A 23,040-nucleotide genomic window follows, 5' to 3' on the forward strand; every position below is an offset into this window, starting at 1 on the left:
GGGGGGAAGAAAAAAACGGGGGGCAGGGGTTGAATTTGGATGATAGATTGTTGTAATAAGCCATAAATCCGGTGTCTGTCAAGTGCGTGGCATTGGGGCTCTAGCAGAGTTATGAACTTAAGCTCCCAGGCTCGTCTTTTGAAGCTGTCGTGCGGGTTTCCTTTGAGGATGAGGCCCGAGAGGTCAGAGACAGAGTGATCGCTTTGTGAAAAGTGTTCACCCACAGGTAATGTGGTGGTTTTGTGTTTGATCCTTTTCCTGTGTGAGTTCATTCGAGAGCGTCGAGATTGTCTGGTTCCACCCACAAAGTTGTTGTTGGGGCATTTAGTGCACTGGATGAGGTACACCACGTGTTGTGATAAGCGTGTGTGGGACCCATGGATCTTGACAGGTGTGTTATGGAGGGTGTTGATCATTGTATCAGTGGAGTCTGCGGGTTTGGCATCTGTTGTTCTGGCAGGGTCTGGTGCCGCTTTGAGTTGGTGTGTCCTGGTCTCTAACTAAATGCAGGTAAATCTCACCCTCAGAGATGTTCCAATAAACTTCTTTTACAGACTAGACTTCCTCCTAGTCTGGGTCCAGCAATCACTCACACCCCTGTAGTTACTGTCCTTTGTTCCAGTTTCTTTCAGGCATCTCTTTGGGGTGGAGAGGCTATTTTCTGAGCCAGCTGAAGACAAAATGGAGGGGTTTTCCAGGGCCTTATATAGTCTCTCTTGTGGGTCAAAACCCCTTGTGTTTTCCTATGCGGAATCACAGCTACAAGATGAAGTTTTGGAGTCACATGGGCAAGTCACATGTCTATGCATGACTCAGTTCTTTACAGGCGGACGCTTGAACGTTCCCAGGAAAGCTCAGATGTGGATTGGCGTCTCTCAAAATCCATTGTCAGTTTAAGTGTTTCTTGATTGGGCACTTACTGAGAATAGTCTTTTCTCGAGAAGCTGGCCAAATGTTCCACTGAGGCTACTTAAAATCAAGCAAGTACACAGCCAATATTCATAACTTTGAATACAAAAATGATACATGCATACAAATAAGATGAATAGATTCAGTAGCTCATAACCTTTGCAGAGAGATGTTACGTGGCATATGTAGCATAAAACATATTCCAGTTATGTCATATTTACACTCATGAGCATATATCTATAAAGCATTATGAGGTGCCACATCACAGTCCGAATGCCAGCTGTGCCACTCATGCAGCATCTCATGCCACAGGTGAGTCCAGCAGGGGACTTGGTAAGAGCTGGCACCCTCCTGTGGCTGAGCTGAAGGCAGATCTTTGCTGGGGTGTATAGTCAAGTGACTGGGAGGAGAAGTGATTCGTGTCCTGCACCTGTTCTGCTCCAGTTCAGAGGCTGACTGCTAGAGTGCACCGCTGGGTGCTCTCTCACCGAAGGAGACTTTATGTTGGTTCTTTCTTGGCCGGGTTTTCCTTAATCTGAAATAAATCACCTGGAAATCCCTGCCCGGCTTGACCCATCTGTGTTTGCCCCAGGCGGCTGGAGAGGAGCACAGCAAGTGGTATTTAAACAGCCTTCACTCTGTTGGCGCCATGCTACCAGCCCAGTGGGCAGGACACCAGCTCTGTGCTCTGCCTGGCCTGGCGTGATGGGAGTTTGATTTCCCCGGGGTGCTGGTTTGGGTGGGGTTTGCACCACCCGCTTTGCCCTGGGAGTGTGGGTTTGCACAAGGGTTGCGTTGCCCTTGGGGTGCCAGTCTGCATGGGGTTCGTGCCCTCTGAGTTTCCCATGGGAAAGGGCCATAAACCCAAAGCAAAAAGCAGCAGGTCGCCACTGGTTTCCTGCTGAAGCTATAATTCAGCCTGTGCTAACCCCAGAGCTGGCCAGCGGGCCCCCTCAGAAAGCCAGGCCCCGTGTGAAGCTCTGACTCCTCCTAACATACAGGGCCTTCTGGGGAACACAGCCCCCAGGCTTTCTCTGAGCCATGGTGCCCACCTCCTGCCAGGGCCCTGTGCCGACAGCAGTCAGCCAGGTGCCACCTTGCCTGCCCCACGCTGCCCGTTCCAAATGCAGGGCCTGGCTCCTAGCAACCCTGCTGTCCCCTGGCCCTGAGGAGGTGGACAAACAGCAGGTGAGAAGATCCAGCCGGGGGTGCCACTTCAGGTCCCCATGGGAATCACAGCTGGCGCCATCAATGGTCTCCCTCTGCCTTGGGACCGAGGAACGAACCCCAGTGCCGAACCGCCCATGCTCTGGTGGGGATCATCTGACTGGCCCGGGACGGGCCCATCTAGCTAAGGATCTGGCTGGTGGACGGGGATGTTGCTGGCTGAAGAGTGAGAGGGACAGGGATAAGGCTGGGAGGCGCGTCTCTGAGCACCCTACTAGCTCCCCATCCCTGCCCCAAATAGTGGGCTGCTTGCCTGGCCCTCTGTGTCTGTGTCATTGCTGCCTGGGCTCACCCCGTATCCTGGCAGCTCCGGGTCCCATGGTACGGTGCTCAAGGGGAGAGACAGAGACCCCTGCTCCATGCCAATGTTGGTTCCGAGGGTGTGAGCCCTGTTCTGCACAGGGGAAACTGAGGCACGGCGCGGTGAAGAACCTTGACCAGACAAGAGAACCCAGCTGTCCTGCCACAGGAATCCCAGCACCTCTCTTGGAATCCCTCGCTCAGTCCCCAGGCAGCTGGAGAATGGGGAATTGGAGCAAAAGAGGGGGGCCTTGCTGGTGTCTTGGCGCTGCAGACTGTCTGCATGAGGAGGGACTTCTCGCAGAGCCCAGTCTGCTCCTGCTTCTCTTTCCTGGCTAGGACCTGGTACTGCACGTGCCTCACTGCAGGCTGCGGCTAGATCGCTGCAGAGGTCACTGCTTCTCCCCCTCCCCGCAGCTGTCTGTCTGTCCCTTCTCACCACAAAAACTCTAACCCAGGAACCAATCCCTGCAACAAACTGCATTGCCAACTCTGTCCGCATATCTATTCAAGGGACACCATCATAGGACCTAACCACATCAGCCACACCATCAGGGGCTCCTTCAGCTGCATATCTACCCATGTGATCTATGCCATCATGTGCCAGCAATGCCCCTTTGCCATGTACATTGGCCAAACCGGACAGTCTCTACGCAAAAGAATTAATGGACACAAATCTGATATCAGGAATTATAACATTCAAAAACCAGTAGGAGAGCACTTCAGTCTCCCTGGTCACTCAATAACAGACCTAAAAGTGGCCATTCTTCAACAAAAGAACTTCAAAACCAGACTCCAACAAGAAATTGCAGAACCGGAATTAATTTGCAAACTGGACACCATCAAATTAGGCCTGAATAGAGACTGGAAGTGGCTGGAAAAAGTAACTTTCCCTGTGCTGATACTCACACCTTCTTGTCAACTGTTGGAAATGGCTGACGTCCACCTTGAGTGAATTGGCCTCGTTAGCATTACAAAAGTAATTTCCCCTCTCTTGATATTCACCCCTTCTTGTCAGCTGTTGAGACTAGGCCACTTCCACCTTCATTGAATTGGCCGCATTAGCACTGACCTCCCACGCGGTCAGGCAGCTCCCATCTTTTCATGTGCTGTAATATATATATATACTACTTACTGTATTTTCCACTCCAGGCATCTGATGAAGTAGGCTGTAGCCCATGAAAGCTTAGGCCCAAATAAATTTGTTAGTCTCTAAGGTGCCACAAGGTCTCCTCATTGTTTTTGTCCCCGCAGCTGCCTCTTCGATGGGTGTGAGCGCTGGGCTGCAGCGAAGGCCCCTTTTCTCGCTCCCGGGGCCTGAATTTCCATGGGATAAAGGGGTCCAATGAGTCAAAGGGGTAACATAACCCAGGAACCGTCCAGCATTAAACAGTGTTAACCAAGGGTCAGGAGTGGGCATCCAGAGATTTGCTTAGCACCCCTGCAAATGCTCCCTTGAAAATCCTTCCAGCTGTAGCCCGCTCTATGAATCGGATATTAAGAATGCCCAGTTCTCGCTCTCAGCATTGCCGGGTGCTTGTCCCCAGATCAGGCCCGGTGTTAGTAAAAGTGCTGTTCAGTTGGGACCCTCCCCTACCCCGGACCCCTTCTGTATTTGCAACAGTTGGTGTGTGACTTTGCCCAAGGTGTGAATATTCTCACCCAGCCCGGGGGAGATGTGAAGAGCTCAATAAGGTTTCACAGGAACAGCCTCCGGTGCCCCTTTCCCTTTAGCTGGGGAGAGTTTTTAGAAGGAGCCCCCCAGTCCAGCCCCCATTTGATGGTAATCCCTGTTCTGTGGGGGGGAGATGGGAGCTGAGCTGGGGGGAGCTGTCATCCGTTCCATCCCCTTTCCTAAAAGACATGAGCCAAGGCAGAAAACACAGCTTCTTTCTCTGGTTGACTCACTTGCAGCCTCCCTGCTGGAAACACACGGGCCCGGCCCCCCCAGTCTGTTCAGCCCCCCTGTGACCGGGCAGACTTGCACCAGCGCTGGGCCCTGGAGGATGTAGCTTCTAGCTGCCTTTCTCTGGTCGCAGACTCGCAGGGGGATGAGCCAGGCCCTGGCTAGAAGGCACAAGGAGAGAGACAGCAAAGGGGAGAAGGAAAAGGAGCCGGTGGGGTGACAAGTCTCCCATCCCAGGTGCTGTTCGGGATGGAGCCGGAGCTGGATGGACAACTCGCTCCTTCTCTTGTCTTCCAGCCAACCAGTGTCACTCCTTTCCCCCCCAAAGCCTCCCCTCCTAAGGCCCCCACAAGGGAGCGGGGGTGGGGGGAGACTAGCCCATCCCTTCCTTATTTTGTCCATAGGTCTAATTTCCGGCACACCAACCTCCTCCCTCCTAGAAGCTGCGTGAAGGTGCCGGACTCGGCGCCAGCTCCGGGAGAGAAAGGCCGGTGTTCTGGGGAGGAACCGCGCCAACGCAGTCAAACTGCCACTGGGGCAAAGGCCAGAGTGGCTGGAGAGTGAGACGGACACGCTGGAGGGCTCGCGCTCCTGTGTCGTGCCTCAGTTTCCCCATCGGTATAATGAGGAGCCTGATCTGCCTTCTGGGAGGGAGGCGTTTGTGTGAGATCCTCCAGCCTGTCTCCCTGCGGTCAGTCCCCGTGCTGGTGGATGGGCTGTAGGGCAGGGAGCTGGTTGGGATATAGAAATATTGGCCTTTTTGGACGTTTTCCCCCCCAAGTAAATGATTTGATTTCCCCACAAACTTTCCAGATTTTTTGATGCACATCCCCATTGTCAGTCGTCAGTTTTAGGGTTCATCGTCCCCCCCCCACACACACACTCCCAATCACCAGTTTGGTTGGCTGTCGCATGCTGGGAACTTCCAAAACCAAAAAGGAAAGGGGAATTTTCAGGGCTGCAAAACTCCAGAGCTGTTTGTCAGAGTCCAGGAGTCTTCAATGCCCCGTCAGCAGCAGCGCTCCCCTGGCTCAGGCCTTGAGTTCTAATCCTGTCTGCGTGGGAGAGTCCGTCGAGCTGCAAACTCCAGAGGGATTTCTTTGCCTAGGATGGTTTTATTTATTTTCCAGCCATCCCTATCTTAGGGGATGGTAAAGTATTTACCAGCCCCCCAGCCTCAGTTGTTTTGCAGCACCAGGGGCAGCTAAAATGCAACCTTGTTAGCCAAGGGAGAGTTTTACACTATAGACTACAGATCCCAGCGTGCAATGCGCTCGGCTCATCAGAGCAGTGCATCCTGGGACCTATAGTCTCTGAGTGCTGGCTGGGAGCTGCCCTGGGCTTTATGCTGGGAAGATGCTGTGGGTGAACGTCCAGGGTCCGATGGTGCTTGCTGATGTCTCCCCTAGCTAGGTACATGCATGCGCCAGGCGCTGTGTAAAGCTCTGCCACGCGGGGCTGTGGGTAACAAGGGGCGAATGGTGACTTTTGTCCCGTCCCGGTTCCCGCTGGGCACCGCGGTCCCTGCCCTGAAGAGAGCGCAGGGCAAGAGGGCTAGAAGCTCATGTTGTTTTAAATGAGAGCTGAGCATCTCCCGGGCTCCCCTGACTCCAGGAGCTGGGGCTTAGCGAGAAGCAGGGAACGTCCCGAGACCTGCAAGAGCCAGTGCCACTGCTCCAGGTACTGGCCGAGAGTGCGGGAAGGCAGCCGGGGGGAGATGGAGTGGGGACCAGGAAGGGGAGCATTGGAGGGTGGGCAGGGGGAGCTTGCCCTTCTTTTCTCCCAACTGCAGCGTGGCCCCACATCTCTTCCTGCTTTCGGTGAGTAACAGCCCCCTGCCCTCCCACAGCCCCGACCCCAGCGCACACAGCACTGGGCAAATGAGAGCAGCGCGGCCCTGCAACATCTCCCCCAGCTGTGGCATCGTGGGCAACAGAGTGATGGGCACAGTGCCTCCATCCCTGAGATCGGTGTCTCCCAGAGAGCGCCAGGCAGATCTCGCACACGTACACGTGTGTGTGTGTGTGTGTGTGTGTGTGTGTGTGTGTTGGCAGAGGCTGGCACAGAGATGCACCCAACACCACACAGACTCTCTCCCCCTGTAATGCTGCCCGGGGCCGTGCAGAGAGGTTCTCTCTGGCTCGTGCTCTGCCCTGGCGTGCTCTCCCCTCAGCTGGGTTTTAGGCCTATCAGACAGGCTGGAGCCGGCCGGCACTCTAATCCAGCTTTAATCATTTCCAGCAGGAGATTGTACCGATTCCGGCTCGGCCCTCCGAAGCGAGCCCCAGCCGGCAAGACGGAGCGGCGTGGGGCAGGGGACCGCCTGGCGCTGGGGGGCCACAGATGCTGCTTGGCCCCTGAACCTGCCCCTTCTCCAGCTCCCCCCGCGCATCCCGCACGTCTGGGCCCTTCTCAAGCAGGTCAGTTACTCTGGGTGCCCCCTTTATTCCACTTGGCCCTGCCCCTAAATCCAGCCGCACCCGCTGCGAGGACCCTCTGGGGAGTTTGGGGTCCAGCTCCTGCCATCCCCACCGAAGTTTAGTGACCCCCAGGGTCTGCCCCTCCTCACCCTACTGCCATAGACGTGGGGGTGGGGGGCAAGGGGTCCTTCTTGCTGGTGCTGGCGATTTCAGGTCGTGCATCCCTGTCTCCCTTTGGCCACCCCCACGCAGGCTGGCGCTAGGCCTGCGTGAGCTGCCAGAGCACCCCCAGGAGTCCTGGCTCGCTGTCCCATGCTTCCACCCATGAGGTCGCACTCCCTCCTCCAGCTGAGCATAGAACCCAGGCGTCCTGCTGTCGGACTCCTGCTTCCACCACCGGATCCCTGGTGAGCAGCCTGGTGCGTCTGCCCGCTGTGTCTTGGTGCCAGCCGGAGCGCCCGCCCCAGTGCACAGCACTGGAATGCCTGAGCCCCACGGCCCTCAGCCCCGCCCTGCTCCCACAGCCTGGCCCCCCCTCGTCTGCCCGCCTGGTGTGTCTGCTTCGTGAGCCCCGCGGTGCTGCTGGGTTAGCGGGTCAGCGCCCTCCCCTGCCCGCCTGCAACTGCCCTAACGAGGGCCCAGCAGCAAAGGCCAGTGAGCCTAGAGGCTGGGGTGATGGGCACAGAGCAGGAGCCTGGTCTGAGCATCTGGGTCCCACCCTCCCTGGGGTGCTGGGGGTTTGCTTCCCCTGTTGCACAGGCATGGAGCAAACTGCAGGGCTTTGCCTGCACCTCCCCAAGCGAGGGGCTGTTTGGCCATGGGGGTAATTCTAGCTCTTCTCGCCTGCAGTGCTCCACACGCTGTATGAAGGAGGTCAGGCTCATTAGCCAACATCCAGATGGGGAAACCAAGGCACTGAGACTTTCCCCAGGTCACCCCGTGGCAGAGCAGGGCATGCCCCAGCCAGTGCTTTGCAGTCACGCTCCCTTCTCCAGCACATTGGCCGAGAGGCACAGGATGGCCTCCTGGCATGGGGCAATGCGGAGGTTTGGCCTCGGGGCCTGTGACACCAAAGTGGCCCGTTAGATTCGGCAAAACCCTTAGACCCGTTTGCTCCTGGCACTGGGGGTCTGTGGCATCGTCTTCCAGCGCTGGGCACCCCGTTACGTGGGATGCTGAAAACGGGCCTGGCTTTGTGGGAGAGGCCTGCTCAGGTCCCCCGCGGACGGGCTGGCTGGTCTAACAGGCCGGAGTCAGCCCCACGGGCTGAGTCACTGAGGATCCCGTGATGAAATGTGAACCCCAGTGGTCTGGTCACATTCCAAGTGGCTACAACCTGAATTGCCCTCCTGACTCAACAGGATGCATTGCTCATCTCAGCATGGGATGTGAGCTCTTAGGGGGTGTTGCCAGGCAGCTGATGTGCCACACCCCAGAGGAAGTTGCATTTCATTGATGGATCAAAAGATTCCTTTGTATAGGGAGTTCATAAAGACTCTTGGATTCTTTCAGAATGAAAGTAGCTATCTATCAATCCCCAACCCCCACCCACCCAGCATCTATCCATCCCCCATACCCACCCACCCAGCATCTATCTATCCATCCCCATCCCCCCATTCCGACCCACCCACCCACCATCTATCCATCCAGCTCCATCCCCACCCCTCTCTATCTTCCCCCCTCTCTCTCAGGTTTCCTTGAGGTGCCTGTCACTGCTATGTCACATACGACCATTGTTCGGATTCCCGGCTGTGCCCTTCGCCAGGCACATGGTACATTGATGCCACATCACCTAGGCCCTGGCTTTTCCCGGAGATGTCCGTCCGGGTGGTGGACCGGGCTGTGTGTAGGGTTGCCAACTTTCAACTTGCACAAAACTGAACACCCTTGCCCCGCCCCTGGCCCCCCTCCTCCGAGGCCCCATCCCGGGCTTACTCCATACCCCCCCCCCCCCGTCGCTCACTCTCCCCACCCTCACTCACTTGTTCATTTTTACCAGGCTGGCTCAGGGGGTTGTGGTGCAGGAGGGGGTGAGGGCTCCAGCTGGGGGTGTGAGCTGTGGGGTGGGGCCAGGGATGAGGGGTTTGGGGTGCAGGATGGGGCTCTGGTCTGGGAGGGTGGAGCTGAGGGGTTCGGAGTATGGGAGGGGCCTCCAGGCTGAGGCAGGGGGTTGGCGTGTGGGAGGGGATATGGGCTTTGGGAATGGGTGTGGGTTCTGGAGGGGCAGAAATAAGGGGATCAGGGTGTGGGAGGGGGCTCTGGGCTGGGGCAGGAGGTTGGGGTGGAGGGGGTGAGGGATTTTGGGTGCAGGAGGGTGCTGTGGTCTGGGACTGAGGGGTTTGGAGGGCAGGAGGGGGATCAGGGCTGGGGCAGGGGGTTGGGGCACGGAAGGGGGTCAGGGGTGCAGGATCCAGGCGGCACTTACCTCAAGCAGCTCCTGGAAACAGCGGCATGTCCCCCCTCTGCAGAGGTGCGGCCAGGCGGTTCCGCGTGCTGCCCTGTCTGCAGGCACCGCCCCCCAGCTTCCATTGGCCACGATTCCCAGCCAATGGGAGTGGCAGAGCCGGCGCTGGGGGTGGGGGCAGTGTGGGGAGCCCCCTGGCTGCCCCTACACGTAGGAGCTGGAGGGGGGACATGCCGCTGCTTCCAGGAGCCGCAGGGAGCCTGCCTTAGCCACGCTGCGCCGCCGACCAGACCTTTAATGGCCCAGTCAGCAGTGCTGACCGGAGCCACCAGGGTCCCTTTTCGACCGGACGTTCCAGTGGAAAACCGGACACCTGGCAACCCTAGGCACACAGCCTGCGTGGTCAGGCCTGGAGGTGCCAGACGAGTGTGTTGCAGTGTCCGTACCTGGGCTCAGGCGGTGGGGGATGTGTGTGTGCTTAGATTGTGCTGGGTGCACAGGATTGGGTGGGGGAGTGGCTGCCTCCCCGTGGGGTCTCCTCTCCTGCCTCCTGCGCCCCAAGCCCAGGGTAGGAGCTGTGCTGAGCGGGCCCCTGGGGGAGCAGGCCGGGCGGAGCCTGGAGCTGGGTGCCAGGCCGAGCAGACCCCACTGGGTTCCTTGTGTCTCTCCCCTGTGCTAGCTGGAGCCCTGAGGCCTCAGTGAGGGACAAGCAGCCCCAGCAGAGCAGTGGGCCCTGGTTCCCCATGCGGGCATTGCCCCAGGCACCCAGACAATCTGCGGTGCTCTGCGTTGGCGTGTCGGGTGGGTCATCCTCAAGCCCTTGTGTGTGACGCCAGCCGAGATCTCGTCCCCCGAGGAGTCCTCAGGCACTCACCAACCCTCCTGCCCCCAGGAAATGCCCCCCTGGGCCCAGCATGGACGCCCGCTTCTTCTCCCCACCCAGCGGGTCAGCAGCCCGCCCAACACCCCTCACTGAGCCTGCTTCCCAAAACAGTTGCTTTGTTGCAGTGTCACCAGCTGGACTTCCTCTGGCTGGGGCCCGGCTATCTGAGCTCTGCCTCCCCCTGACCCTGCTGCCCGGAGTCCAGGCCCAGCCCAGGATCACCCACGTCGGTGGTGTCTCCTGCCCAGAGCAGCTGGGCTCCGGCACGGCGCCAGGGCTCACAGATCGAGGAAGAGTGGAGCACTCTGTTCCCCCACCCCCGGCTGGCAGAGAAAAGTTGGCGCTCTCTGGGGAAAGAGACACAAACCCGGATTGTCAAGCAGACCCAGGAACGCGGAGGCCTGTACTGAGACAGCCCCAGCGTGGCCTTGGGGGAATGCACCCCGCTCCCAGGGCTGGCACGAGGCCGAGGCACCAGCTGTGACTCCCTGATCCTGGGCTGCCCAGCCCTGGCAAAAAGGAGAAGCTCTAACCTACCCCAGTGGCAGACAGGGTATAACGGAGCTCTGCCCCTGCCCTACCCTGCCCTCTCCCTCTCTGGATGCGAAGGGTAGATGACTGGTGCAGGACGTGTCAGCTGTCCAGTGGTGGGGAGTTCCCCTGCCCCCCAAGAGGGAGTTTTCCCCTGGCCATCTCCAGCTGCTTTAATGCCACTCTGTGCTGTGGGACTTGGCTGCCTGGGTAATTGGGTTCGTTATTTTTGCCGAGCCCTGATGAGCCCCGTGGCTGGCGTGGTGGGCAAGGCTAATCAATGAGCAGACAGAAGGTGGAGCGAGGAAGGCTGGCCTTGGGGATAAGGCACTGAGCTGGGACCCAGGAGATCTGGCTCCAGTTCCTGCCTCTGACACAGACACTCTGCGTGATCTTGGGCGAGTCATTTAAGCTCAGTGCCTCAGTTTCCCCATCTGTAATTTGGGGATAACAAGTTGAACTGTCTGCTTAAGCTACCAGCCCAGCAGGGACTGTGCCTTGCTCTGCCTGTCCAGCCCCTAGCGTGATGGAGCCCGGCTGTAATACAAACGTTAAATAACAATCCAAGGGGCCGGTAGACGCGGGAAACTGTAGTTTCTCCCAAGGAAGATTTCAAGCTACACAAACCTGTTGCTGCCCCGGGTCTGCACTCAAGAGCACGAAGGAGACCGTGGTGTCTTTCTAACCGCCCTGGAGGGCTGGGCATCTCCTTAATAACAGCCCTGTGCCGGGAGCAGCTCTGGCTTCACCCCGGCATGTGCAGTTCTTATTAACCTCTGGCTGCTTCATAGTTTGAGGATGAGCCCTAATTAGGGAGACGGGCCAATAACAGGGTGAACAGAGGTAATTGCTGCTTCCCGGGTGCATTCGGTGTTGGCGCACGCACAGCCGAGGGAAGCAGAGCGTAGAGCCGGCCTGGCCTGGCTCTGAGAAGTCCTGAGATGAGGCAGAGGAGGACGACAGAGCCTGTGGCTGAGGCGCTCTCGGGAGGGAGAGGAAGAGGACGGGGGGCCCTGCCGGATCAGCAGGTAATTCCTGGCCCCGCTCGCTTTGCCATCGGCTGATGGACAAGAGGAGGGGGGGAGGGCAGGGGATGGGATGCTCCCAGCCTGTAGGCAGCCGGGCTGGGGCCTAAGCCCTGCTTTCTGGGCTACTTTGCTGCCATCTGGGCTGTGAGCACTGGGGTGAATCTGTGGCTCTGGGGAACGAGGGCCCCCCCATGGCTTGTCACGGCTGGACGTTTCCACTGTCATTCTCCTACCTCCAACCACTTGCAGGACCAGAGGTACCTTCATGGGCGGGAGGCAGGGCTTAATTTGTGCCAGGTCAGAGCCCCGGCACCCCTGGGCCTAGCGGTTCAGAGCCCCAGCACCTTGAGGCCTGGCGGTTCAGAGCCCCAGCACCTTGAGGCCTGGCGGTTCAGAGCCCCAGCACCTTGAGGCCTGGCGGTTCAGAGCCTGGCACCTTCGGGCCTGGCAGTTCAGAGCCTGGCACCTCTAGGCCTGGTGGCTCAGAGCCCCGGCACCTTCGGGCTCAGCGGTTCAGAGCCCGACCCCTCCGGGCCCGGCGGTTCAGAGCCCGACACCTCCGGGCCTGGCAGTTCATTGCCCTAGTACCTCCGGGCCTGGCGGTTCAGAGCCCGGCACCTCCGGGCTTCCTGCGTCAGATATGAATGTAAAGAAGGACACAATACTCAGCTGGAGTATTGTGTCCAGTTTTGGGCGCCGCATTTTAAAAAAGATGTGGAGAAATTGGAAAGGGTCCAAAGAAGAGCAACAAGAATGATTAAAGGTCTTGAGAACATGACCTATGAAGGAAGGCTGAAAGAACTGGGTTTGTTTAGTTTGAAAAAGAGAAGACTGAGAGGGGACATGATAGCAGTTTTCAGGTATCTAAAAGGGTGTCATAAGGAGGAGGGAGAGAACTTGTTCACCTTAGCCTCTAAGGATAGAACCAGAAACAATGGGTTTAAACTGCAGCAAGGGGGGTCTAGGTTGGACATTAGGAAAAAAGTTCCTAACTGTCAGGGTGGTTAAACACTGGAACAAATTGCCTAGGGAGGTTGTGGAATCTCCATCTCTGGAGATATTTAAGAGTAGGTTAGATAAATGTCTATCAGGGATGGTCTAGACAGTATTTGGTCCTGCCATGCGGGCAGGGGACTGGACTCGATGACCTCTCGAGGTCCCTTCCAGTCCTAGAATCTAATCTATGAATCTATGAAAATTGCTTGAGCTCTGGCACATCTTTCATTGCAAATTAAGCCCTGGCAGGAGGGGGGTGTTATTGACACATCCTCGTTTGGGAGCTGGTTTTATTGATCACCTCCTGGGCTGGGGGGTGGCAAGTTGCTGTGAGGGTCCAGGGGCTGCGGCTTGGGGAGTCACAAAACACAATCTCACGCTGCGCCGCTGTCCTGCTTGTGTTCCTTCCAGAAGCACCCAGGCAGGCAGGGGTTAATTCCTGACTGAGCCTTGCCCCCGGGCACAGAGAGCAGGGTGAGGGCGGGGGCTGGCAGAATGCCAGGCCTCGCTGTTTGTATTGTTGTTATTTACTAGAGGTGTTGTGGTTGGTACCCTCGTCCTGGGCCAGGACCCCACTGTGCAAGGCGCTGTACAAACACGGGCACAGAGACAGCCCCTGTCCCTGAGCTGCCCGGCTCAGCTGTTCCAAGCAGCAGGCTCCTCCAGCTTTAGCTCTGGCTAGCTGGCTCGTTATGTGAAACGATTGTGCAGCCTCTGGGCTGCTGCGGCCTGTGGCTTCCAACAGCCAATCGCTGATGTGTGCACTGGGTGATTGGTCATCTGAGTCACATGGTGTGATTTCTTCTGCCTGATTGGGTGACTCGTGGGGGAATTTCAAGATGGCAGTGGGCAAGGGGCTGAGACTCGGGAGACCGGATTCAATGCCTGGCTCTGCTGCAGACACCTTGGGTGACCCACTTCAACTGTCTGTGCCTCAGTTTCCCCATCTATAAAGCGGGGGCAATGATCCCTCCCAGCCTCCAGGGATGTTGTGAGGGGAAGCCATGGACTCCCAGACTCGACAGCAATGGAGGCCGAGTAAGGACCCAGACAGACAGACAGACGTTCTTGCTTCTCCGGTGGTACCCAGGGCTCTCCAAACACCTCGAAGACTGAAGGGCTGTTGTGGTTTTGCTGTTTCCTGTTGCTGACCCACCATTGGTGCCCGCAGTGGGATTCCATCCAATGAGCAGCATGGCGCCTGAGACCCTCCTGATTGAAGCAGCAGCAATTTATGTGGCAACAGCAACCCCACCTGCAGCAGTTTACACGGCTGGCTCATTCTCCCTGTTTCATGTACCACGGGCCGCTAATCAGAGATCTGCTGCAGCTGGCATTCTATCCATGTGCACACAGACTGACTGCCCGGTTCCGCCTCCAAACGCCTCCCACCTGCAACCCGTGCTTCTCCCTCTGAGTTCCAGGCAGGTTTCTCCACTGCCAGGCCAGAGTCTCTCAGGAAAGCAAGGACCGTGGGGCTGCCCAACTCTAGAAGCCGGAGCAATGGGCCCCACTCAGGCCCTTTGATTGCCTTGGGCGGGGGGAGCTGGTAGTGCCAGGGGATGCCATTAGATATTAGTGAAAGAAAGTGGTTCGCCTTGCCCACCCAGTGCCCCAAGGCCACCCCTGTTGTGGGACAGATTGGCACAACTAGGGGGGAATGAGTTACTTGCCGCGTCCAGGTGGGCATCCCCAAGGAACGCCAAACCACCAAGGAACTTACGTCTTAAGCGCGGCTTGTTTCCTTCAGCACGCTGGGGGTTAACGTAGCTCCTTCCTTGGGCCCCTGAGGCGGGAACAGAGAAACAGCCCCCCTTACCTGGGCATGTGGAGGGGGAAGGGCTCGCTTATTTGCTTAGACTTTTTGTGTTTTCCCCCTTAATCCTGCATTGTCTGCAGCGGCTGCCTTTTTCTTGGGATAGTTCTACTTATAATTGTCTGTGTTCTTTAGCAGCTGTAAATAGCATCTGGATATGAAGGTAATCGAGGCTTTTAAAACGACTTTCAATAAACCCTGAATTTGTATTTGTTTCTTTCTAAGTAGCTGAAATCCTGCTAGTGTAGGTTTCAGAGCAGCAGCCGCGTTAGTCTGTAGCCGCAAAAAGAACAGGAGTCCTTGTGGCACCTTAGAAACTAACACATTTATTTGAGCATAAGCTTTCGTGGGCTACAGCCCACTTCTTCGGCTGCATAGACTGGAAGACACAGAAAGAAGTAGTGTATTCGTGCTTGGCTGGTGCGAAGCCAGCGCTGCGGATTTATACCAGCTGAGGATCCGGCCCTCTAATTAATTCAGACTTGAGAGCATGCGGCTAATTTGAAGCAAATCATTTGTTCAATTGATTTCCCCTTTGGTTCCCCTATTAGTGGACTGTCTGTGAAGAGACTGTGAAATTCGTTAATTTATTTATTGTTCAAAATTATTCAAATTTCTCCGGCCGATAATTTTGGCAGACTGGTCCCAAGTTGCCAGTTGCAGAGGTTTGTTAATTGCATTGTGTGAGTTAATTACGGGATAACAAATCACAGCGCTTGGCGCTCACTTTGCCCTCTTCCTGCGTGGAGCTCAAAGTTCTGGCTAGAAAAGGGTAGAGACCATTACCCCCATTTCATAGATGGAGGAAACTGAGACACAAAGAGGCAAAACAATTTGCTGAAGGCCAGGCTTTGAGTCAACGGCAGAGTCCTGCAGCGCTGTTTGTGTTGGCTTATGTAATCAGCCACCCCCGTGTGAAATGCAGTTTGCAAATATGACAACTGCACATACGATCTGACATTCCCATTGGGCGGACTGGGTGATGAGCAGCACTAATCTCTAAGACAAACAATCCCGCGTGGTTTAGGTAACTCGCCACAGCAGCCGGCATGTCCAATTACAGCCTTGATTGTAATATTCACAAATTTGTATTTCACGCTGCGTTGGTTAGTTACATAAGGCCTCCAGCCAGCGAATGCAGACACGGACACGTGATTTGTGAAACCCCGGTGGGAATGTGACAACTGAATGTCGACTTTGAAATTCACCTTCTGAGAATAGTCAAGATTAAAAATGGCTCGTTGGAAGCAGAGCTCAAGTGTTCGCTCTTGCCAGGGATGAACGCAGCAGCGTCACACGGACGATTGAAACAAGATTCACTTCTGAACTCAAATGAATATTTGGGGAGTTGAAAATGTTCACTGTTTATAGGGCTCTGCACAGCATGGCTACTGGTAGGTAATAGACATCCAAAAGAGCATCTCTCTACCACTCCAGATCGTGGAGGCTCTCCATTCGCCGTGTGCAGTATAGGGCTTGTGCCACACAGGTGAGCAGTTCTGATTCTATCCAGCAGAGGGCAGTAGGACTAATACATGCAGGTCAGTCCTTATCTATCTCACAGGTGTGGTGTGTGGATTGAAGTTTTCCTCTGGTGTTGGCAAAGTGTGGAATAAATTCTGAATATTATTAGTGCTCAAGGTTCAGACCATCACATGCAATACTATACTGGGACAGGGGCTTCTTTGCTGCCCGGAGATGTGATCTCTGCCCCAAAGCACTCACAACTCATTATATTCATGTCACCAGCGAGCAGTGGTGGAAGTAGATTTTAATTCTTACTGGTACAGATAGGCGACTTATGGGAGGGACACAAAGGGGGGCACCAGCTAAAGGGGGGGCATGTGACCTCCCCACATGACCCCGCACGGGACTCCTCCCTGCCCGGGGCCCCCACGCTCTCCCCGTCCCTTCCCCATCCCATATTACTGGGCGAGGGGTGTGTGTGTGTGGCTCTGTCCTCCCGCTGCAGCGGATACCGATTTCTGAACCACAGGGCTCTCCCGGGAAGCGCAGAGTCGAAAGGAGCAGAAGCCGGGGCCAACAGCAGCTCCTCCGGCGCAGCTGTACTGCCACCAGCCCTGTCCTGCGGCGGGGCTGTATAGACCCCAGACAGGAGACGCAGCCATGTGGAAGGTCTGGCAGTGGGGCAGGGCGCGGTACCAGCGCACCGGAGGAGCTGCCGGCGGCCCCATGTTCTGCTCCTTTCGCCTCCGTGGTTCCCGGGAGAGCCCTGTGGTTCTGAAAATGTGTCTTTCCGGTACAGCATACCGGCAATAAATATCTTAATGGTACGGCGTACCTGACCGCAACGGCTTCCTTGCCCCACAGCCAGCGAGAGTCACAAACAGCAGGGGTTTCCTATGCCACGCTCCTTCGGCAGCAGCTACGTGTCTCGCTGGGCCCAGCAATTGCTTCGGATACCTTGTAAGCTCGTATTGTTCTTACCCTGCCTCCCAGAGGCCGCAGTCAGAATCCGGGCCCAATTGTGCTGAACGCTGCACATGCAAAGACCTGGGGCTTGAGTCCGCAGCGTTACAAGGCGGTAAGAGTTCTGTAGCACCCGCCCGCCCTGCCCCAGAGCCATACGAAATCTCGCAGCGTGCAACGGAGAAGCAAGCAGCAGCGTTAGCCGCAACGTTCGGAAGCGCCCAATGACCATTCCATTGGAAACCCTAGTTAATTAATGACACGCCCAGCCTCGTGCTCCGGTTCACCTGGCCCGCTCCAGGGGCTGCAGTCACGGAGGACACAGGGGTGCACCCCGCAGCCGGGCAAGTTAGCTTTGCTTCCTCGCCCCCCAAAGTGCATGTGGCTCTGGCCTTGGGCTGATTGGCAGCAATCCCTGACAAGCTATTGTTTTTCTACTGGGAACCATGCAGCTATAGCATGCCCCGGTACTACCGTGTGCTGGGCTCCTGTCAGCTCTCATAAGCTAAGCAGCGCCAGACTGGGTTACTGTATGGATGGGAGACACACAGGACCTTGATGATCATTCAGGAGTGGTTGCTGACCAGTAGGGTGTTTGGGTGGGTGACTCAGGAGAGGGTGCTGTTCCCTTGGAGTGCTTGCCCCAGTGTTGGCACTAGGGGGTGCTTTGCCCTCCCAGTGACACCCCCCATGCCTAGGGGGTGCTGTGCTGCAGGGGGGAGTCAGTAGGGGGCACTCTGCCCTCCCAATGAGTACTGACCCCTGATGTGTAGGGGGCTGCAGCCTTTTGAACAAGGCAAAGATCCAGTGGCATTTTGCCCGAGACCCACATGCTGACCCTGCGCCTAAATGCTCCCTGCCCGGTGCTGCTTCCACTGGGTCTGGGATTCCGCTGCCCCCTGGTTTGCTCCCGAGGGGTACAGCTCAGCTCCACCCGATGGGGTTTCCAGGCCAGCCCCTGGCCCCGATGTGGCAAAGCGGGGCCGTCCTGATGCCGTGGGGCTGTGACACCCGCCTTGGTGGGGAAAGGCCACTGGGGCAGCAGGGCAGCTTTGTACAGCACCTGGCACAATGGGGTCAGCCTGGTACATAACTGGGGGGTGGGGCTAAATGCTACCATAATATACACAAGAAATGGGTACTGACAAAATCCTGGGGGCCCCCCATCCCCATAGCAGGATCCTATGGTCTCCTGCCCCTAAAGGGCCCCCAGGGGAGTGCTGATCTGGGGGGTTAGGGGTCTCCAGCCCCATAGCAGGATCCTATGGTCTCCTGCCCCTAAAGGGCCCCCAGGGGAGTGCTGATCTGGGGGGTTAGGGGTCTCCAGCCCCATAGCAGGATCCTATGGTCTCCTGCCCCTAAAGGGCCCCCAGGGGAGGGCTAGTCTGGGGGTGGGGCGGGGCCGTCGCTGGGGCCGGGCTCCGTCTGTAGGGACCCCCCCGAGTCGGGCCCCTCCCCAGCTGCGGCTCCTTGTCGGTGCCCTCCCCGCTGGGGGGGCTCTAGGGGGGTGGAGGCGGCCGGGCGGAGCCTGGCGCTGGGGGCTCCGGCGGGGGTAGGAGCCGCCGTGCGGGGGAGCGCGGGGCGGGCGATGGGAGCGAGCGGAGCCGCCCTGGCCCGGGACCGGAGCGGAGCGCGGAGCCGGGGGGCGCCGGTGAGTGGCCGGGAGGGTCCCGGGGCCGGTGGGTCGGGGCGGCGGGGGGAGAAGTTTGGAGGGAGTTTTGGGGGGATGCTGGGGGCAGCGGGGGGAGGAGTTTGGGGGCTGTTGGGGGAGTATGTTAGGGGATGGGGGAAGGAATTTGGGGGAGTTGTTGGGGGATGGCGGGAGGAAGGACTTTGGGGGAGTTGTGGGGGGATGGTGGGGGAAGCGTGGGGAGGAGTTTGGGGGGATGTTGGGAATGGTGGGGGAAGGAGTTTGGGGGGTTGGGGAGGAGTTTGGGGGGATGGCGGGAGGAAGGAGTTTGGGGGGAGTTGGGAGATGGCAGAGGGAAGGACTTTGGGGCAGTTGTGGGGGGAGGAGTTTGGGGGAGTTTTGGGAGGATGCTGGAGGCAGTGGGGGGAGAAGTTTGGGGGATGTTGGGGGTATGTTGAGGTGGGAGAAGGACTTTGGGGGAGTTCTGGGGAGATGCTGGGGCGGTGTGGGGAGGAGTTTGGGGGGAGTTGTGGGGGATATTGGGGGCGGTGTATGGAAAAGTTTGGAGGGATGTTGGGGGCATTGTGGGGAGGAGTTTGGGGGGGTTGTGGCTGTGGGAGGCTGGGGCGTGGTGGGGTTGGGGGGCTGGTGGAGTGAGTGGGGGATATAGAGGTCCAGTGTATCAGGGGTGAATGGGGCGGGTTGTTGGGGGAAATGGGGTGAGGGTTTGGGGGATGTGTTGTGGGGGGATAGGGAGTTTTGGGGATGGTGGGATTTGGGGCCATAGAGGGGTGAGGTGAGGAGGTGGGAGGTGAGTTGTGGGGGCATGTTGGGGGGTGGTGGGGTTGGGGGCCGGGATATTGGGGGTCACTGTGGTCTGTGGGGGGGTGACTGTGGTCTGTGGGGGGTGGGTGAGGAGGTGGGAGGTGAGTTGTGGGGGGGATGGGGCATGTTGGGGGGCAGTGGGGTTGGAGGCTGGGATGTTGGAGTGAGGGGCTGAGGACTGCAGTGAGCGGGGTGTTTATGGGGGTTACTGGGCAGTGGGGGGGACTATATGGAGAAGTGGAGGGTTGTTGGGTATTTGGGGGAGGGGGCAGTGGATTTGGAGGCTGGGATGTTGGGGTGAGGGCCTGAGGACTGTGTTGAGCGGGGTGTTTATGTGGGTTACTGGGCAGTGGGGGGACTGTTGGGAGAAGTGGAGGGTTGTTGGGTATTTGGGGGAGGGGGCAGTGAGGTTGAAGGCTGGGATGTTGGAGTGAGGGGCTGAGGACTGCGTTGAGCGGGGTGTTTATGGGGGTTACTGGGCAGTGGGGGGACTGTTGGGAGAAGTGGAGGGTTGTTGGGTATTTGGGGGAGGGGGCAGTGAGGTTGAAGGCTGGGATGTTGGGGTGAGGGGCTGAGGACTGCGTTGAGCGGGGTGTTTATGGGGGTTACTGGGCAGTGGGGGGCACTGTTGGGAGAAGTGGAGGGTTGTTGGGTATTTGGGGGAGGGGGCAGTGGAGGGCAGTGGGGTTGAAGGCTGGGATGTTGGGGTGAGGGGCTGAGGACTGTGTTGAGCGGGGTGTTTATGGGGGTTACTGGGCAGTGGGGGGGGACTGTTGGGAGAAGTGGAGGGTTGTTGGGTATTTGGGGGAGGGGGCAGTGAGGTTGGAGGCTGGGATGTTGGGGTGAGGGGCTGAGGACTGTGTTGAGCGGGGTGTTTATGGGGGTTACTGGGCAGTGGGGGGGACTGTTGGGAGAAGTGGAGGGTTGTTGGATATTTGGGGGAGAGGGCAGTGGGGTTGAAGGCTGGGATGTTGGGGTGAGGGGCTGAGGACTGCGTTGAGCGGGGTGTTTATGGGGGTTACTGGGCAGTGCGGGGGACTGTTGGGTATTGGGGGAGGGGGCAGTGGGGGCATGGGGACGGTTCACACCACGCTGGGCACTGCCCTGCTGCCCTGATTGCTCCATGTCCCCGACCCCCAGTGGTGAGGCCCCGTCCCCAGAGTGCTGGGAAAGTGTCTGGCCCCTCATTGGGCTCAGGAGGGCGACTTACAGCGGAAGCAGCCCCTGCCCGCTCTCCCTTTGGGTTAAAAGCCACAAGGGACCGACCCCTTCTGTGTGACCTGGGCCAGCCAGGCCTCTCTTCCCCCAGCCCTGGCCTGCCCTTCTAGCCTGCTAGACAGCTGCTGTGGCATATGGATCTCCGTCCTGTTTGGCAAAGCGCAGGGGTGCGTTAGGGGAGACGTCCTCTTTCTCTGCCCCCTTCCCATAGGACTGCCTCTCCTGTCACCTTTGCTGCCCTATGCAAACTCCTGCGGTCTAGCGTGAAAGGCGGTTCTGTGGTTAAGACACTGGATTTGGACTGCGGAGAATCTGGTCTCAGCTCCTGGTTCTCGGGCGAGTTGTTGAGGGCCGGACTGGAGTCCTTCCATTCGCTCGGGTAGGGGTTGGATCCTCCCCTTAGCCTCTCGCTCCGTCCCTCGGTGGAATGTAACGGCCGGGCTGGAAAGCGCGTCTGCAGCGCAGTCCTCCAGAGCAGAGAGTCTCATTCCGGAGAGCATCGTCCGGAAGCTTCGTCTGGGGAGTTACGATGGGAGAACGCCAAGCGTGGGGCTGGCAGGGTGCCCGGAGAAGGCTAGGAAAAGCGTGTGTAGGGGGATGTGTCAAATGCACCCTGGTCTGGTTTTGGAGGAGCTGGCTTTCACCTCCGCTCGATGGGGAGGGCGAGCCCTCTCCTCTCCGGCTCGCTTTGGCTGCCACGAGAATGCGTGGTTATCGCTGCGCTGCAGCCAGCCCCGGATTTCGAGCCGACGCCAGCTGCGCCGTGAGCTGTTCCTTGAGCCCAGCATAATATGCCTGTTTGCGGCCGGAGCTCGAAGGTCTGAAGGGATCTGTAATGTGATTCTTGGATTGGGAAGGCTGGTGGGGGAGGGGGAAGAGCTGTGACCTGCTCATGTTGATGCCAGCTGGAAGGAGGAAAATCTCACAGTCCTTCCTCTGGCTTCATGCTTTGCTGCCCAGCAAGGACACAAGCACCCTCTTCCCCACCCAGTTGCTGCATTAGGGCCTGATCCCAAGCCCACTGAGGTCACCGGAACGGTGGCCATTAACTTCGGTGAGGCCCGTAGGGCGGGCGGTATGGGAGTGGGTAAACGTGACCGGATTCCCACGTGTGAACGTGCACATGGGATCCAAGCCACGAGCATGAGAGAGACATGCAGCGAGAGGCAGGCCTCCCCCCCCCCCCCCCCAGTGCGTTCTGATTAGCTGGGGAGGATGTTTTGGTGTGACGTTGGAGCCATCGGCGTCGACTTGAAATGGCAAATGGTTTGTTATTGCAGGGCTTGTGAGCTGATCTCATCTGACTTTCTCCTGTGCAGACAAGCTTCTCCAGCGGGTTGTCATTCCTTTCTGAAGGCTGGCTGCTTTCCCCTTTTCATTTCTCCTGCCTGTGTCTCTTTCTTTTCCCCACCGCCTCCCTTCCCTCCAGCGGGGTCACGTCACTGAGGCGTGCACAGCAGCACCCCAGCTTTCGGCTTCGTTGGCAGGAGCGTGTGACGATGCCTAGAGGAAACCTCGGCCCTGCCCTGCTCCCAGTGGCATAAATTTCACTAGGGAAAATGACACCCACTGTTTGGCAGCTGTTACATTAATTGCTTGTGTTGTACTTTGGACTCCAAGTCTGGCGGCTTGGGTGGGGAATTCAAACTCAGAGCAGCGGGAGGTGTAGTAGGATCAGTGCTGTATGGGAGAACTGGCATCTCATCAGCTGTGTGGAAAACCTGAAGGTAGAAAATAGTGTGTGTGTGTGTGTGTGTGGAGGGGGGTATGTACATGGGCGTGTGTGCTTTGCTCCTATGCTTGGATTCTCGATTCTAGTATCAGCAGGGTTATGAACATTGACCAGGCACCTCTGAGCCTGAGGAATAAACCTAGTAGCCCTAGGCAGAGAAGAAAAACCAGCGGGAAAAAGCTTTCCCAAGCAGTTTCAGAGTGAACTTGACATAATTCTTGTCAGTTTCCCTTCTGCCTTGGCCTTCTGAATAGCTGTTGTGATACTGACCAGAGTCTTGTGAGTTTCACACTGCTGCTGCTTCAGAAACTTCTGAGCAGCTGCAGAGGAGAGCTGTCTGTCTGCAGACTCAGGGTTCATCAGGATGCTTGGAAGGCTTTCTTTGCAGCCATAAGGGATAGAAACTCACTCACAGGTTCCAAATTCATTCACACAGCACACATTAAAAACTGACTAACCGATAGGTCTCAAAATGCAACAGGGAATCATCGCTGACTGGGTCCGTTTCCGCTGGAGTCCTGCAGGGGTTATTTCTTGGTCCTACGCTATTTAACATCTTTATCAATGAGTTGAGAGAGAACATACAATCATCACTGATAAAGTTTGCAGATGACACAAAACTTGGGTGAGTGGTAAATAATGAAGTGGACAGGTCACTGATTCAGAGCGTGCGATCTGGATCGCTTGGGAAACTGGGCGCAAGGAAACAGTTTGCATTTTAATGTAGCTCAATGTAACTATCCATCTGGGGACAAAGAATGCTGACCATACTTATAGGGTGGGAG

At 57.4% G+C, this 23,040-nt stretch overlaps 2 protein-coding genes across 7 annotated transcripts in view; both read left to right on the forward strand.

Moving 5' to 3' along the window:
• TWNK (twinkle mtDNA helicase) overlaps positions 1 to 23,040 on the forward strand; it is a 100,499-nt gene that overhangs the window by 14,569 nt on the left and 62,890 nt on the right. For 2 of the 4 annotated variants that reach the window (XM_054033411.1, XM_054033412.1), the window contains exon 4: positions 6,584 to 6,762. In XM_054033411.1, coding sequence (XP_053889386.1) covers positions 6,584 to 6,762 — 179 coding nt within the window. Of the gene's footprint in view, positions 1 to 6,583; positions 6,763 to 7,611; positions 8,236 to 23,040 lie in introns of those variants that run through there. The other 2 variants (XM_054033409.1, XM_054033410.1) reach the window with 2 other exon arrangements.
• Positions 18,405 to 23,040, forward strand: part of LZTS2 (leucine zipper tumor suppressor 2) — a 42,570-nt gene continuing 37,934 nt past the window's right edge. Inside the window, exon 1 of one of the 3 annotated variants that reach the window (XM_054033414.1) lies at positions 18,405 to 18,501. The gene's annotated coding sequence lies outside the window, so the exon portion shown is untranslated. Of the gene's footprint in view, positions 18,502 to 20,860; positions 21,342 to 23,040 lie in introns of those variants that run through there. The other 2 variants (XM_054033416.1, XM_054033417.1) reach the window with 2 other exon arrangements.

Source organism: Malaclemys terrapin, chromosome 7 (genome assembly GCF_027887155.1).
Source record: "Malaclemys terrapin pileata isolate rMalTer1 chromosome 7, rMalTer1.hap1, whole genome shotgun sequence".
NCBI lineage: Eukaryota > Metazoa > Chordata > Testudines > Emydidae > Malaclemys > Malaclemys terrapin.